Source organism: Merops nubicus, unplaced genomic scaffold, assembly GCF_000691845.1.
Source record: "Merops nubicus isolate BGI_N331 unplaced genomic scaffold, ASM69184v1 scaffold17005, whole genome shotgun sequence".
NCBI classification, from domain to species: Eukaryota; Metazoa; Chordata; class Aves; order Coraciiformes; family Meropidae; genus Merops; species Merops nubicus.
This window is the reverse complement of record NW_008610446.1, coordinates 47,009-65,304: the sequence shown is the minus strand read 5'-3', so window position 1 is coordinate 65,304 and position 18,296 is coordinate 47,009. Positions and strand designations below refer to the sequence as shown.

General features: G+C 39.5%; 1 protein-coding gene across 5 annotated transcripts in view; it reads right to left on the bottom strand.

Moving 5' to 3' along the window:
- Window positions 1-634: 634 nt before the first annotated feature.
- Window positions 635-18,296, bottom strand: part of SNAP91 (synaptosomal-associated protein, 91kDa) — a 64,348-nt gene continuing 46,686 nt past the window's right edge. The window contains exons 16-28 of one of the 5 annotated variants that reach the window (XM_008940924.1): window positions 16,561-16,668; window positions 15,760-16,017; window positions 15,475-15,552; window positions 15,299-15,370; window positions 14,742-14,825; window positions 13,791-13,874; window positions 10,015-10,152; window positions 8,589-8,738; window positions 7,208-7,238; window positions 5,843-5,954; window positions 3,119-3,202; window positions 2,944-3,048; window positions 655-747 (exon numbers count right to left, since the gene is read on the bottom strand). In XM_008940924.1, the coding sequence (XP_008939172.1) occupies window positions 655-747; window positions 2,944-3,048; window positions 3,119-3,202; window positions 5,843-5,954; window positions 7,208-7,238; window positions 8,589-8,738; window positions 10,015-10,152; window positions 13,791-13,874; window positions 14,742-14,825; window positions 15,299-15,370; window positions 15,475-15,552; window positions 15,760-16,017; window positions 16,561-16,668 (1,397 nt within the window). Of the gene's footprint in view, window positions 748-2,943; window positions 3,049-3,118; window positions 3,203-5,365; window positions 5,390-5,842; window positions 5,955-7,207; window positions 7,239-8,588; window positions 8,739-10,014; window positions 10,153-13,790; window positions 13,875-14,741; window positions 14,826-15,298; window positions 15,371-15,474; window positions 15,553-15,759; window positions 16,018-16,560; window positions 16,669-18,296 lie in introns of all 5 variants that reach the window. The other 4 variants (XM_008940925.1, XM_008940927.1, XM_008940926.1 and 1 more) reach the window with 4 other exon arrangements.

Sequence of the window (18,296 nt, the reverse complement as noted above, 5' to 3'; positions counted from 1 at the left end):
CCTTTTTTTTTTTAATATATGTATATTTTTATTTACTCCTTTGTTTTTGCCCACTGTTGCTCTACCTGGCACTGCTCAGGACCACATACCTTATCGTTCAGAAAAGCAGTGCCTTGCAAAACCGTATTGTGAAGAAGAACATTAGCTGGCAGCAGTTAACAGATGCAAACAACCTTCCCTTGATGACCAGCATACACAAGTTTTCCCTCTTTTGATCACTTCACACCTATGATACCAAATATGTTTCCACACCCACAAGAGTGGAAGGAGTCTCTTCAGGACTGTTTTGCCCCCAATATTTGCACCCCATTATGATTCTGTTTGTTCCAGTATTCACTTCAGTACAAAACAAAACCCCGACAAAACACGAACCTTTGGATCAAATGGAAACAAGGTAAAAATAGGAGCTATAGATTGATGATAGCTTTTCCTGACAGTCACTTTTGACAAAAAAAGTAGCCAAAAGTCAAGCTCTCAGGTGTGGACAGAGAGTTTGGTTTTCTGTTTAAACCACCACACTATCAGTGCATGTTTCTGTCTCTCTCTGTAGCTACTTGTATCAGTCATATTCAACCTACTGGCCTCATCATCATACGCCAGACACATACCCCAGCGTAACATGCTCAGGCAGGCAGTCACAGAATACCTTATTGTTTACAAGAAATCCTTGATGTTAAGATCCGCTAATGGGTCCTTTGTTGGAGGTTTCTTGGGACTCTGAGTAGCAGGAGTTGGGCTTGGAGAAAGCTGACAGATGCCAGCCAGGAAGGCAGAAAGAACAAAGCAGACAAAGGATACACAAGCATTAGGTAGATATAGCTGGTTCTCACACACACTGCAAGCATACAAAATTCTCATTTTTCTGCAAGTTCAGCATGTTGCCATTTTGCTCAAGCATTGTTTAGGTTCCATCCTTACTACAGGGTTAACAATGTTTGGCTGGTTTAATGGTTAAGGCTATAGACACTGCATACTCCGATTAGCATAGCTTCACATCAGCCTCTCCTGTAAGACAGAATGGTGTTAGATCATCAACTCAGAATTTAAGCCAGGGTTAGATGTTAAACACCGAAGTGCAGAAGAAGCAGAGTGCAAGCTGCAGAGTACACCTGAGCATCCCAGTGACTAGCATTTAAGTATAAGTTGTTGCTCACTGGTAAGGTAAGAAAAAGTCCAAAGTGTGCTGAAGACATGACTACATCACACTCGGTTTCTCCTTTGGTAGATATAAAAATCATGTTATTCCACAAAAGATGTCAGTTTTTCAGGTTCCATGCAACTCTTCTTACTAGGGAGCCAAATGATTCTCCCACCCTGTCCTTACTCCTCCTTGTCCCTACCTAACTCAGGGCACTAGAGGCATTTCGTATACGTAGTCCTGGCACTTTAATGACTACCCTTCTCTGAGAAAAAATTGTCTGTGACTTCCATAATATTCTTCTTGATAATAAAAGTGCAGAGACAGTTTAAGGTGTGAGGAAAAGCAAGACCAAGTCGCTATATATGAAATGCAGAGCTCTATTACCTACAACCTACCTCCTTAGAGCAGTTTCAAATACTTCCCATTTCTACACAGAAAATCCAGACAAACTTCAAGGGGAATGTGGTTCCCTGCTTAAAAAGTGTGGCTTACTACGGGTTCATTGCTTAATATTTTTTGAAAAAAAAAGGGAGATGGCTTGGTTTCAAGTGTTACAAGTCAGATTTTAGACCTTCAGCATCAATTTCCATCTCTCATTGTATTTGAAAGACAAGATATACTTCTGACTTACAAAGAAGCAAAATACTACAGCTTAGTCATTCCCTGCCTCTCCTCTGGAAGGGCCCTTTTCACAGTTACTACAAACCAAACTCTACTTTGAAAAAATAGCCTGGAACAGGTATTATATCTTATATTGCATCACCTAGTGACTGTGAGTTAAAAGCTTTTCACCAAGAGCGGGTACAGAGTGCTGTACTTCCAAACTTATTAGTTTCAAGTTAAAAAGAATCCTCAGGAAACTATTCACTCAATCTACTTCATCATTAATTACTCCATTAGATTTTTTTTCGTCATATTGAAGAAAGGACTCACCTCCCTGGCAATCAGTAACTTGTGACACAGAGTTTCCTGGTTATTTTTCATTAGAATAGAATGAAGAATAGGCTCGTTTTGGCTTTAGGTGGCCAAATTTGTGCCCCGTTTATGTCTAAATATGTGATTGCCACAAACTCAGACAAGGTAAGTACAGTTTAAAAACATGAAAAATGAAGCAGTGTCATGTGTCTCCCCATGTACAAAAGAATACAGGGTGACTGAAGATTAAGATGAGTCATTTGCATTCCTCTACCTTCATTTAAGCTAGGAAAAAAACCTTCAGAGTATTTAAATTTGCACATTGCTGTGAAAAATGTGCATCCTGGACACTCCAGTGTTACATGAATCATAGTAATTCATACTTGAATGCAGTTGTTTTGCACTGAAGGAAACCCAGCAAGCTACCAGCCTGAAACAGATCACAGATAAAGTTTACTTAGAAACAGCTGTCATCTCAGAACTGGAGATCTTGCTTGCTCATAAGCAGAAGGCTGGTTTTCTGAGAAATCTCTTGGTGGGCTGGGAGGGAAGATGCTCCGTACAGCTCTAAAAAATAAAAAGCTCTGAACAGAATAGGAAAACCCATCAGCTCCACTTTAAGCTTCACTCAAATATCCCCCAAAACCAGATCTTGGATGTAGTTAACTGTAGGAGATTTTTCAAACCCGTTCCATTGGTCTCATACAAGGGAACTGAAAAAAATCAAAGTAGTTCATGTGATTTGTTGCAAGCTGGGCAGCCGATACTGTAAGAAATCTTATTCACAGATCTACAGCTAGAATTGAACTAAGATAATGCATACACACAAGCTACTTTCCAGGGAAGTGGAAAGCGACTGAACACTCATCTTAGCAGGTAAAACTTACCTGTACACCGGGGCCAGCGGCAGCTCCAAACGGTGGCCTCATCATAGGCTGTCCATACATAACTGGTTGCTGGGGCATCATGGGTACACCTGTGCCTCCTGGGGGCTGTAAATTAACGTCCAGTGAGTAGGGTTCTGGGTGAAGAAAGGAGAGCAGTGTAACAAAAGAGACTCACCATCCCAAATGCTGCTCCTGGCTGCGGGACAGGTGGAGTACCTCCCGTGGCAGAAACAGCACTTGCTGGAGGCACAGCTCCTGTCTAAAAAAAAGATTTAAAAAATATTTTAAAACGTTAGAATCTCTGGAACACCAACTATCTGAAAGCCACAGTCTCTCCAGCATTCCCAAACTTGTTCTGGAAAGTAGGCCTGTTATGTAGCAGACAATACCTAACCTCAAAACCACAATGCTTCAAAGAATGAGAGAGCTGAATGAGTCCTTATGCTGATGCTCAGCTTGCTTCTTCATAAGAAAGCAAGGGTGACAGACTCCATTCTCTTCATAAATGGAATCCATTTACTGAATACAACTCAAAACAGGCCCAAGAAAAAAAAAAAACAAATGTACTTTCCTCCTCCTTCTACACAGTGTAAGAAAGCATCCCAATTTCCTAATTGATAGCAAACACACTATAGCACTTGTAGCACTGTATTTTAGTAAAAGCTTAAGCAGATTGCAAAACTAAGGGAAATAACTGCTACAATTAGTTTCCAACTAAAAAAAAAAAATATATTTTTATACAGTGAGATTTAAGCTAAAGAACAAGTTCATACACTTAAGTCACAACCATAACCATTACATACTTTACTAAGAGTTTAGTTTATCTTACTATGCTTTTCATTCATATGCTTGATTTTCGAGGGGAAAAAAAAACCAAAAAAAACCAAAAAAACAAAGTAATATTTGCCTAGGCTTCAGAAAGAGAGAACTCTTGGTTTTGTAGTCTGAGCAGATATACAGCACAACCACACCTCTGAACAAGGCAACCCCATTTATCTAGCAAAACCTACACATTACCACTTTTGGTTCCCTAGTCTGTAACTTTCCATGCACAGAGTTTCCTTATGGCCTTGAAAGCACTCAAGACTCTCCTTTTCACAGAAGTATATACAATCCAAATGACTAACAACTCTGAAGAGAGGCAGGCAGCATTCAAGAAAAGGATTTAAAAATGGTAGTAGGATTTTTAGGACTTTCATTACTGCTATTGAATGGCCTAAGTGTACTGGCACAATTTCTGAAGCTATTACAGAAGCTGTAGGGTCATGCTTGAGGCTCCACATCATCACCACCTACCTTGAGTTGGTTATATCCCACTACATGTGGAGAGGGGTCAGCACACTTTCAGTTTGAAGGACAGTGTGCCTCTGGAGGTACGCTGGAATTCCTCACTGCACAGCCCACTTCTGTGCATCCTGCAGTTAGTGCCCTTGGCTGATCCTTACTTCCAGAATAAAATACACCATTTTCTCAGGAAACTGGAGCCAAGTCAAGATAATCTGTCTCCAGTTTCCTGAGAAAATGCAAGCACCCCACAGTTTATGGCTAATAATTATGAACCCCTTTTCCAGTCTGAAAGTTTTCTGGAGAGCATTTCAATTAAAAGCTGTACTGCACTAGCAGCACAGCTGTCCCCAAACTAAACCAAACATCTGGTCACTTAGTTATGGAAAGCAAGGAACACAAAGACACATTAATGACATCAGATGCAGTGATCTGGCTGTAGCCACAGGAACACATTGTAGCTCAAAATCCGCTTAGGCCAATGCCAAGAAAATGGCCACACAAATGAAGGTTCTTTTGCCTCAAAGCACTAGGGTCACTCGAGGGAATGGGCTTCTATGAAATTCTGCTAATTTTAATTCAGAAGGTGAAAGGTCACAAGGAAAGGAAGAAGTGACCAAAACTTAAGTGGTTCAACAGTGATGTGAAGGAAAGCTTCATTTCGGTCTTCACATTTATTTCTTCCTGCAGATCTGCTTTCTTTGCTTTCAAAAAATACCTAAGTGAATGATTTTGAAGAAATATATATAGTATCCACATTTCATGAAACACCATCAAAACGACACGTCTTTCCAGAAAGGTTAGTTAGTCTTCAAATGGTAAAACCACTACAAGATGAGGCTGTTACAGAAGTTAAAAATTTCAGGTAGTACACATCATCAGGTAGTTCACATCCAAGTGAAGCAGAGACAGTTTGAAGCCATTATTTTCAAGCTTACAGCATAGAAATGGTTAATCTCTACTACTGTACTGAACACATTGCCTGAGAATTGCCTGCTGGACAGCCAGTCCAAGAAGAGCCAAGTTAGGTAGCTTCTAGCTAGTTTTAAGCCAGTGGTAAAAACTGTAGTGCAGGTGAGGTGCTGTTAGTATCTTTGTGTTAAGTACAGTAAGAGATAAAAAAAAAAAAATCACTTACACTGTACAGTATTGCCCAGCCTTTCTAGTAAGAAAAAAAGTTGATGTTACAACTAATACATTCAATGAAGTAACAAATTCATGGAATTCTGGTTTCTCCCATAACATTAAGGAACAAGCTGGAATATGCTTAGAGTCACATGAACATCTGGCTAGGGCAGCAGGGAACTGAATTGGGCTTGGTGCTGGCAAGACCTATACAGCTAACCACACACTTGGAAGAGTTCACAGTACTAAGTGTACATGTCAAGTAACATCTTGACACACACGCTAGTGTATTTTCATTGACCTGAACTCCATGATTTATTTGTGCCAGCTGTAAATATGGTTTTACAAATGCTACTTGAAACAGTCATAATTTACACAGAAGCAAACTCTTTAGGTAAGTAGACAGAAGCAGTGCTTACATGTGTGTTTGCACAGCCTCTTAAAATACTCATGTTTCAATACCAGTGGTATCGATGGATTAACCACCTACCAATGGACCACTTGGGACACCACCTGTTGACCATGTTGCAGGTGCTACTTTTGGCTGCCAGTTGGCTCCTCCTGTTAACTTTTTCTCTCCAGCATTCCACTGAAGGTCTCCTCTAATAGAGAGGGAGAGAGAGAGCTATTATTTACATACCCTCACAGTGAAAATGAAAACCGCTTGTAGTAGACAATAACTTTTGGCTTGCAGCTACGTTAGTTTATGGTATGCAGTTTAAGTTATTAACAGAAAGATAGTCTTTTAGTGCCACTCAGTTTCAAGGGTTGTTAGCAGTAGACACCAGTGCACTCTGTATTGAGGTCACTTACATGGTTATGGCCTTTGTGGTGAGAATGAAAGAGAAGTTTTACTTAGTATTGACTGAAGGTAACATATTATTGCATATACCCTTGCAAAGTAGGAAGAGAGACTGCTACTGCCTATTCTACTGAGGCCAGGCAGTAGAGCTGCCTGCTAGAAGTCTTTGAAAGGTCATTTCATTGCTGGAAGTCTTGCTCAGACAGCTGAAGGAGGAAAGCATTCAATTCTGAAAAAAGTTGATAGATACAGGAGAAACAAATCATTCATAGAACAAAAGGGCTGTTGCAAAACCAGGTTTTTCAAGAGGTTGCTCTCTCTAGAATACGGTACCCCATCTGAATGCAGCAGATTGAAAGAAGCAAAGTTTTGGGGATAAACCTCATTACATGTTTATACATATCACTCCTATCATCTCCACAGAGGCATAAAACATTTTGAAGTACGCACATTATAAACTGGTCCTGCATATGAAATAAGACTCAGGACAGAAATAAGCAAGCAATTAGATTAAGAAGATATGTTTAAAAAATAAATGCAATGCTGTAAATATTTCTTTCTACAGAAAGCATCTTTTTACTGCATGGAATGAACTTCTTTTCTATTTTACAACTATTTCAATGCCTACACAATAACCACATCCAGAGTCTGTAAAAAGATGGTAAAACTATAATACATTAGCCTAGGTTACTGAGAGAGCCATACAATTTATTATCTGGACTATTTGTTCATTTTAAGTTGTTTGGAAATAAACTACCCAATATGAAGACAGTAATTTAAAAAAAAACAAAACAAAACAAAACCCTAAAACCATTCTAAGACTCAGATTAAATCCAGCAAGTTTAAAAACTATGTCAGGAACATTTAATCTTAATTATTCAGTAAGCCTGTATAGACTAAAATACTTTTTCCAGAATTTTTCTGAACTGATTTGTTTTTGGGGAGAGGCACATTACCAATTCATTGATTCTTAATAAACACCAAACTAGACGCAAGACTACACAGCAGAGTTGAAAACTTTTTTTTTATTTATGTAAAAAAAGTTGAACTTACTTTTTTGAAGTGGTACCAGAAATTCCAAGATCTGAAATTGTAATAAAAAAGAAAAACAAAAAAAAAGTAGTTATGTATTTAGTAAATTTAAGTATGTCAAAGTAACAGCTCACATTTCATTGCACGTGGGCTTATACAAAGTAATAAAGTTCTGGCTATCTTCATTTAGAGAGCATAAGAGGATTGGCCACATCTACCCCTTCCCCAGGAGAAACTTTTTGAGGAGCTCAGCTGCCTTATACCTGAGGAAGCCATTTTTGCTCCCAAAAGCAAAAGTGACAATACATTCAGATCTACAAAATGCTGTTATTTAAAAGCATTGAAATATTTACCAGGAATGACAACACTGGTTTCTGGTCCTTGTTACACATACAGAAAGAAAAAAGCTTTTTTTTTCACATACACATAAATCCGAATGTTACCTGGAAGTTTTGCACTCTTTTATCTGCTCTATCACATGTGGGAATGCCAAGTAATCTCCTTAATGACTCTTTAGAAGAAGTTTTAAGCTAAGTTTTAAAGAATACTCTTCTCACATGACTAGTACAAGTCCTGTAAGTCCCAAATTGCTAAGTTTAATTTTCTTCCCCAAACCTGGATATACCAAAGGAGTTACAGAAGAGGTTTCAAATGATTAATAATCCTACTGACTTTTAAGCATGGTAGTTCCCCCCATGCACCAAACAGAAGGATATGGTAAGATCAATTATCTCTTTTCTGTGGTGTGTTTACAAATCCTAACAGACTATTCTATTTATACAAACCTCCAAAGTACAACTTCAGTAGTATTGCACCTTAGCCTAGGTGGGCCTCTGTTAGGTTTTTGGGAGGGCTGCAGCTACTATTCTCTCGTTATATGGGCTCCAGTCCTTTTCCTACTACAGGAAAAGAATCATTTTTTTAGTTTAGAATTTCAAGATGATGTTTTGGAAAGTTCACTGTCTGAGAGGTCTGTTCTTGGCTGTTGTGTACTCTTCACCCCACTGGTGCTCCTCCCCTCATTAAACAAGGAGTCAGCTATTTGTGTCCACCAGCTTTTCTGCTCAGATTCCAGAGTGCTATCAGATCCTTTTGGCAGTTTTCACTTGTTATTATGCAGGGTCAAATCCATTAAGAGCCTGATGTACCCCTGGAATGTACCTAGGACATTCACATGCTACAAGTAATACCTACCAAACAGATCCCATCATCTAACTCAAATCCTGGACACAAAGAGGGATAAGTTATGAACCCAGATGACCTGAATCAGGCCTTACTCCTTCCAATAGCTTTCCCCAAGGAAACAGGAAGACAATGAAGCAAGCTAAAATAGCTCTTTGGCTCCATGGAAAAGCAACATAGTTGTATGCCACACCATTTAAAACCAGAATTTGTCACTTACTGCCTACTAAGTTTGCAAGAGATGAGTCAAGATCACTTCCGAGGCCTTTGCTTGCTGCTGAAGCAGTGACTGTTGCTGTGGCTGAAGGTGCTACAGATTGACCAGAAGGAACCATAGTTGGCATAAGAAGATCACCTAAGCCATCAAACACTGGAAGTGAAAGGAAAGTGGGTTAGAACAGCAGCTATGGCAAGAAAAACATCGTCACTTTGCTGTTGGTCCAACAAATATAGCACAGACAACCATGTTATAAGTCTTAACAAAACACCATTTGACATTAAAAATAATGCCAACAAGGGCATGCATGTCATTTTACTGGTCACTGAATGTACAATAATCCTGAAAGAGCTACACCAATGAGAACTAATATGAGAGGACATGCCTAAAAGGATGTTAATTGGAGAGCTGAATCTACATTGATGCAGCACCACTTCCACATGACATTATTTTTCTTACAGCCATCCCTAAAGAGACATCAGATGGACACACTTTTGTCAGGAGATATTCATTTAAAGGTTTTTAAAATGAACATCTGCACCAAACACCAGTCAGAATTACTGTGGCAAAGACAGTCTTATACCTTGACATCTTATGGCAACAGCATTGAAAGTCTCAGGATGTAACTATTCACTTGCAAGCAGCAGGGAATCAGGAAAACCTACTAGCATCTTACGAGATCAGAAGGAACCAGAGCTATCCGCATGGACAGAGCTAGCCTCCTTAGTCCAGACATCTAACTGAGGAGGTAATTTTTTAGATCTCTTGACATCAAACCACCTGGTACATCTCATGCCAGCATTCTATCTTCTGATCTGTATTTGAGGTACATGCTAATGTTAAGTCAACAGGAAGGGGGAACATGTGCATTGGCAAGCAACCAAATAACCAAGCAGCAGTATACTACTTCAACCTTTTTTTCTGATACAGTTGCAGAACTCACCAATTTTAAGTTTGTAGCAAGGACCCAGCATGGAAAATATAGAATGGAAGAGATACAAACAAAATGATAGCAGTGATGAAAGTTTAAGCTTATAGTCGGGCAAAGAACGCAACCCCAGTCTCCATTTTGTGTACCTTCAGGTGCCATGCAAGTTCAGGAACAGCTTCAGCAGCAGCAGCAAGATGACTTGCCTATATACTTGATTTACAGAACAGCGTTTTCCTTGTGTAATTCCTAATTCATGCAGTCAAGCACATGCAGGGACGATGTTCACACTAGTTTTTTTTACTGACACGGTAGAATAAAAAATGGGTACAGAGAGCTCTTGGGCACACACTGGCCTAAACATCACCCCGAGTTCTTCCAGTAGAGAAGGAACAGAAAACACAGATACTGCTTGTACACCAACCCTTAATATGGTGACATTAACTCATCTAATACATAAAACACATTAGAAAATTCACAGGAAGAAATCCTGTGGCTCACCTGATGCATCAAACGAACTGCCAGTCGTTGGAGCTGTTGTTCCAAAAGCTGCATCAAAGTTAGGCTGTAGTAAACTGGTTTGAGCTGGAGTGACTGGGGATGGTGATGGAGAGGGAGCAATAAAAGAACCTCCAAAGCCTTGAAAAAGCCATATAAGAGAGGTGTGAGCATTAGAGTCAGTCTCACTGGGCTGTGTTTAAGAAAAGTTCAATCTATAGGAGGCAGAATGACAGAGAGAATTCTTACTATGTCATTACAAACACCTCAGTATTACACAAGGATCCTTGGTATGTTGGGTATGACCCAGGTAATATAACATTTTGTGAGAATCACCAATACAAACTTTAACGTTTATTTAGATTTCTGCAGAAGCAGACCAACAGAGTAGAGAATACAATTCTTCCAATAGTACATGCTATTGTTCTAGGTAATAATCTCACTGGAAGAATGCAACAAACAACAATTAGTTCAGAAAGAGAAACAAAGGACTAATTAAACTTGAAAGAAGCACATGATCACCCATCAATGACTTTGGAAATTCAGTCCAGAAGGCAGTGTTTTACTAATCCAGTTTAGCCTCTCATCATATTAAAACATCCTGGGCTCCCCTGTCAAGATGTCTTCAAGCTTCTGCTCCCCACCTCACCATGCCAAAGCAGGATCAACAGCTCCACATGTGAACTGCTTGTAGGCTGGAGAATCTCCATGATTAAAGTTAATGCATATATTATAAACCCCGTATTTATATAAATAAACCCTACTCATGAAAATTCTCTAGCCTACAACCCATGCACTTCCATGCCTGACTATTCCTAAAATCCCTCCCTTACCCTCTAAATAATTCAATCTCCCTTCCAATTTAAGCTTATTTGTATTATCTACAGACTCCGGAAACTGATTAAATATGCAAAGACTCTGTCAAAATGGGTACATACATATGACAACTCCTCAAATCTCTTTAGTAGACAAGCCATTCCTCTTATCCAATCTCTTGACAGTCAAGTCCAACACCTCTATACTACCTCTTCAGTCTCTCAGCCTTGTTTATTCCCGAGCTGCCCCTGCCTAGAAAGGATCAGAGGGGAGCTCAGTGTTCCAGCCACAGAAAGAGCATTCTGCACAACCTTCAGGCTGTACTCTTCTTCCCCCACATCAGAGCAGTAAGTGTATTCTTCTGCCACACAAGACAGTGAGGAGCCAGAGCTCCAACGCTGCCTTTAGTTTCTTTGCAGGCAATGTCCTGCCTTACAGTCTACTGCCCTTATTTGTCCAGCTAATCATTGCTGCCTATGGAGAGAAGCTTGAAGATTTACTCAGGCAAAATTTCTCCTTCAGGTAATTTTCTCCAACTTGTAGAGACCATTTTAAGTCCTGTTCTCATCCAAAGTAAATACAGATCTTTCCATGTGGGTGAAATTTGAAAAATTAAGCATGCTACTAAAGCAGTCACATTGTTGACATTAAATCTCAAACACAACATAACAATTTAGGAGAGACCAACTTTTTACATTGAACCCTTATTGCTACTTTCCGCCTCTCTGGGCAGCCTGTTGTCATATCTGCCCATCCTCAGAGGAAAATTAAAATAATTCTAGTATTTAACCACAATTTCCAATCCATGTTGCCTTTTTTTCTCACTGCTGTGAGATCAGCCTTTAATTCCATAGCTTTTGGTCTTTTGCAATTTAACAGCAACATCAGGCACAGAAGTCATGCAAGCGCTTTAACAGACTAAGTTCCTAGTTGTCTAGGGCTTGCACAAGACCCTGAGCGAGTCTGCAGAAACAGCAGCAACCATGTCAGATGTGTTGTCCGGGTAACGCCAGCTGCCCAATTTTGAGATTGCTTTTGCTTACACATTCAAGTAAGATTTCTTATAAGAACATGCTATTAGAGTATTTATTTGGATACACATGGACCAAGGTTAATTTGATAGAAAAATCTAGAAGGGCAATGGCTAGACTACTGCATTTATCAGTATAGACAGAACTGTCAGAAGACAGTTCTTCTTGTCTGCTGAGGCTTGAAAGAGTATGAAAAGAAATCTACCATATTTTTTAAGTGAGCCAAGAGGAGACTAGAAACTCATTTGACAGCAGAACACTTAAGACAATGATGCATAGTATGTACACTCATAACATTATGTATAAAAACATTTAGTACAACCAAACACTCATAAATCATGAAGGACAAGCCTTCAGCCACCATATGAACTGTGGACATTCTGAAATTTAAAACTGAATTACACTGCAGGCTATACATCTGCCATTATCTAGGGTGAACAAATGCTTAGCAATATGCTGTGATGTTTACAGAGTCTCTAGATTTGCCAAAAAAAGATTCAAATCTACTTGGAGCCCTTCTGAATGTATATTCAAAGCAAACATAAATTTATTTTTTCTTTTAAAAATCATCCATTCACCCAAACTACTTCAGGTCTGCTTGAGTATTTAGACTTATTAAATCAAACGCTAAATTATAAAAGGGATGTTAAGTGACTCATCAGATTCAGAGAGCACGCTGATGAAGTTTAAGCCATCTGGAGTATAACTCCTACTGGAATTTAAGTTTAGTTATGGATAAGGAGATAATACAAAATATTTTAATGTTTGCATAAGCAGAATTAGCTTCTGCTCGACAACTTTTTTGCACCCAGTCCCCCAATAATGCACACAACTGCAAATGAGTGGTTTGTTTCAGAATTTACTAGTTAAAGCCTGATCTCTGGCCTTAAGCTGTCCATAGAGTAACCAATACAAAGACCTATGAGACTAAAACAAAAGGTGGTCTTCTACCTTAAAATCCTGAAGCTGCCTGTACTAAAGCTTTAGCACGAGTTTATGCATTCATGTCCCACTAAGTAGCTGGCTTGCCAGAACTGGAACCAATTGAGAACAGATTTATACATGGTTAATATCTAGACTACTTCTGCCTTCCTGGAGCACGGCTAGGTGATGCCCACACTTACAGGAGATTCTAGAAAATTTGATGAATACATGCGGGGATCTTGTTCTCTACTAACTTCAGACTGGGAGGGGGAGGAGTCACAACTGTTTAGCACAATGACTGTAGCCACAAAAATAGATGGTATAGCGTGAATTTTGGAGAATGGTACGAACAAAATTCAGCTGAAGCTGCTTATCTGTAGGATGTAGGCTACAGCAATACAGTTACTCAACCTTAAATAGGGTGTGACAGTGATGCCCAAATTCAGCACTAGCTCATCTCACCCAGTGTAAGGAGAGGGTCTCTACCACTTCTATGCCCTTGTGCTCAGAGCAGCTCTCTCTCATCACCCCACTCTCCTTGGCCAAGTGAATGACGGCTACCAAGTCATTCATTCAAGCTCTTACCATTTAAGTGTATAACTTGCCTCAATTAAATGACTCAAGAAAAGAAGATGAACTAGCAGTTAAGGAACAAGCAGCATAGCCTGCAGTGCTGCTTACCTTAAGCACCGCTACAGTCAGCCAAAGACATTTTATGTATACATTCCTACTCAGTGAACAGTACAGAAAAATAAGGCTTGTGTAGGAGGCAGGAAAATGAAGCATGGGAAGAAGATAATCTAGGAAGTCAACTTGTACTTCAGTACAGTGCTGCCATTATACATCACCATAGTTTTAATTTAAGATATCTAAAGGACTAAGAAATCTTGTGAACAGGAATTTTATTCCACTGCAAAAGTCCACTTACACCCAAGAAACATAGAATATTTCAAACACCATTTCTTAGTTTTGCCTTAAAATAACAATTTTTTAGAAGTTCTTTATTACCAGCAAGTAGGTCTGCAGAAGCTGAGGAACTAGAAGCAGCCTGGGTTGCGGGCTGAGGTTCAGGAGCACTACTTCCAAAAGCATCTAAAGGGAATTCCAAAAAGCATCAATAAAAGGTAAAGAGTCCAATACTAAATACATAAATTCATCACTCATTGTAAAGAAAAGATAACAAAAGGATAACCACTTCATTCATCAGAAGAAGAAAATGAAAGTGCTTGGCCATCGTTATTGCAAAGCAGTACCATGGATGCAAAGTTCAGGTGGAAAAAAGGAGGTGCAACAAACCAGTACTTGAAAGAACTCTTGAAAGTACTCTTCTAGTTGGGCCTCTTCTCAAAAGAGACACAAATAGCAGACAAGAGGTTTAAGCCCTCTGGAGATGAATACATCAGATGGCAGTTAGGAGTAATTCTATTCAGAACCTACTGACTCACATTTAAGTCTTTTTAGAGGAATATGCACTAATGTATGAAATTTCACTACTTCTAAGCAACACTGCTGTCCTACATCACTCCTAGGGTTGGTCATGCCCTTCCTAATTTCCACCTTGTCAAATCCAATGATACTGTGATTCAGATACCCAGTTTGAGACAAGTCGCCCTCAAAACTTCAGCTGCTTTGAGAAACGGAACCGAGAGAACACAACATGACCATGGAGAATTGCAAAGAAAAAAAGGAACTTAACAGACTTTCACTGGAGCTCTGAGGAAGACCCATACATGCATCGACTGAAGACAGAATGGCAAGTTTAATGACAACAGGAAGACACACTGACAGCTTATTTGCAGTTCGTTATAGTGCAATAGGAAGAACTGTCCATGCAAGTCTCAGCAGTAATGCCACACAGAAAAGCTGTGAGAAAGGGAAACCCTCAGCTTCAGCAAAGAGCAAAGGTAACTGGAATGAAGTGATTCAACTCTGAAGTGGTGAGGAAAGAAAAATACCCACCACCAAATAGGTCAATCACACCTGAAGAATCCACCTTTGCTGGAGAGGCAGTGGGTAGAGGAGAGGGGGCTGCAAATGCATCCACTGCAGTAAGCATAGGATAAATAATATTTAGTATCAGCAAGGCAATAATGATAGCTAAATATTTCAAAACCACATGGGCTCCACGAGTTAAAACCACAGGGTTGGTCAGTTGAGCTAACAGTCTTCAGAACTGCAAACAGAAAGTGTTACATTTCTCACACAGCAACTGAAAACCACAGTACTTAAAGAAAGCATTGATTATTAAGAACTTTCTTATGCTTAGAAGAGGATTTACTCTCTCAATAACTACATTACTTGCACAACTTCAGGTCATCCACTTCATTGTTTGCATCCTCAGCAACTGCACATGTTGTGACCAGAGTGTCAAACCCACAACTTGGTACTTCAGCTTAAAGATGTAAATTTGCAACAAGTCTTTCTTATTTTTATTTTATTTTATTTTTTAAAATAATGGGAAAAAAAACCTCAAACCCAAGTTGTCTGTAGGATGGCCCGTGAAAACAAGCACTCACCAGATAGGAGATCAGCAGTGAGAGAACTCTCAGGCACAGGAGAAGCTCCTTGCGGTGGAGATGAAAAAGCATCTTCCAGAAATGAAAGAAAACCCAAGAAGTAAGTATCACTCAAATCAATTTACACCATGACATAGCATCAAAGCAGCAGAGTATTGGAAGAATTCTTTCTTTACCTGTACCAAAAAGATCTATGCTAGGAGTAGCATCTGGTTTAGGTGCTGCAGGTACATCAGGAACAGACTCAAATAAATCTAAGGCCAAGAACATAACACGTCTTTAACTCATTTTTGAAAGGCAGGACTGAAAGTAGAACTTTCAAGTTTTGGACATTATATTTGGAGTTAACAGGCTCTCTGGTTTGAAAGCCCAGCACACGGCACGCATGCAACAAAGATTTGTTTGTTCTGTACTTCAGACAGATCAATCCACCAGAATCAAAGAGTTAAAAACAAAATTACCACCAAAGATATCTAGAGCAGGAGGAGCGGAGGTGGTGGCGGTAGCAGAAGTGGTGGCAGTAGTGGTAGTGGCAGTAGCTGTAGTAGCAGTAGCAGCAGCAGCAACAGCAGCAGCTGGAGAAGGAGTTGTTGCAGGAACTGGAGTGGCTGCACTAGTTGTAGGGGTAACTACAGGAACAGCAGTCTCTGTTGGCTTCATAGCAAAGAGGTCCAGCTCAGGAGCAGCCTCTGCACTACCTTCAGATGGGGCAAAGGGGTCTTGTAAAAAGGAGAGGGGAAATATATGTGTATGCATACTTAGGATCGGTGAGGGAGGAAGTCAAGAACAAAGCAACTACAGGCAATGCACATACTGCAAATACACACGCGCATACAGAAGAGGTTGCTCTAACATCTAGCTTACTTATCCAGACACATTACTTATGTTTTTCCAAAATAAAGACCATCTGAAAGGCTGAGCAGTCTAGTTACTAAAGGGAAGAACTTTCAAAGGCTGTTCGACAAGGCCAAACAAAGACAGAAATATGACAAAAGAATATCCAGTTTAGCAGGTTACTGCTTACAAACCTCAGCACCGACAGAATTGTTTATTAGCACTATCAAATAAGCATAAAGTTACTGGGATTCAGAAACAGGCAGTTTTGTTATGCATGCTCTTCAGTCTAAGGTTTGTTTTGACCAATTGCAAACACTATGAAAATTTCAGAAAAACACACTGCCATATAGTTTAAACAAAAAAAAAAAACAACAAACCAAAACAAAACAGCAAAACAAGAAACTATCTAATGACATAAAACCCACCATTTCCTGAGCATGCATCAAGAGCTGCTGCTACAGGGGTTGGGGTAGCTGGTGCTGCTGCCCCTTCAGCTGCTGCAGGGGCTTCCCCAGGAGAAGCTGCAAAGGCATCTTGGGTGCAGTTTAAGAACACAAATCAAAAGGAAAAAGGATAAAGAGAAGAAAAATATAGTAAAAGAACCAAGTTAAATTGCACAGGTAGATCCCCTTATACAACATGAACGTTGTTACTCTGACAGCAAGACAAGTCATGCAGTGCAGAACGTTTTGCCTCTCCCCAACCCCACACAAGCAGGTTCTAGGCAGGGTTTGAGCTTCTCAGGTTGCCCGCAGGAAGTACAGTGAGTGTAAAAGAGGGCGTTATTCTCATTGTATAAGGGTTCAGAGCAGCATGCTCATGTACTACCCAAAATTAACCAATGAATAAAGACCAGAGGTATGGCCGTAAATTGGTGTTAATAAAGACATCAAAAACTTGCATGGTCAAAGCCCGCAATACGTGTGATTAATCTGCAACTGTCAATTTACTTGCATAGTGCTTTCCAAACTTAAGCACTGTTACAAATCACTGTCCGATTATTTTGGCAGGGATCTGCATCTAGCATTTCTAGGTTTTGAGTCAATTCAGTCTTGCAACATCTGAGAAATTTAACTTACTTGTTTCTTAACTGTATTCCAATTGGATCTTTCTGAAGCCATAACCTGATGTATAGGTTATATTTACTCAGCTTGCTTCTGACAAATCACGAATGTTCGTCTTAACTACTTGGCCAGCCATAGCTTGTCTCTCCCTTTAGGATCACCTCTAGGCCAGCCAGTTAAGTCAGGGAAAAAAATGTTTTGGGGTTTTGGAGTGACTTGGCCATGAGTTTTCTTTAACCGTTTGTTGTTGTTGTTGTTTGGCACTTGCTAAGCGGTATGTTTAAATTTCAAGCTCTGAACTTTTATAGCATTATTCCTAGGCTTAAACCACCATCTGTAGCCTAAGTTATATGAAGTAGTCCTAATGGACAGTGCCATTTGGACTATCCTCATAGGCAAGCACTTTCTTCACAAGAAGACTGTGCAATTTGGATTAAATACTTCAAGATGCTCATAAAGGCCATTTTTCTACTGCTACAATGTTAGCAAGTTTAAAAAAAAAATATCTATTGGGGAATACTGCAATTGCACTGTCAAACTAGTACAGGAAAAAGCTTAACATGCTTTAACTTGAGTGTCAATTTTAAAATGAAAACAACCATTTTAAAAACAAGTTTGTGCCAGTTAATCTAAAAAGCTCAAAATAACATGCATTGAAACTTCAACAGAAGAAATGAAAGCCAACTAGTCTTGTACAATAGAATTAAAATGAGTTAGTAGCAAAAAAAGGCCTGCTAATAAGCCATTTCAAATATAATTCTATTTTTCATGTAACAGGGTTCAACAACAAAACTGGATGGCAGTTGTCCATGTAGAAAAAAAAATCATAATCAATCAAGTTTCACCGTGTTGTATGTATACCAGACACTGGTATATGCCACATAGTAGAAATTAACACAGAACAGGACTGAAGAATTTTGGATTGTATTGTTTGAGAATATGCTTTGGATATGGTCATGTGTGTTGGGTTTTGCTGTGCACGGCCAGCTTGCAGATGGAGGGTCACCCTGGGCTCTTTCAAAAGAGTACACTTCTATCCACACAAGCTCATAGGTCATCAGAGAAGTCAGTCAACACTATTCACAATAACTTGTCAG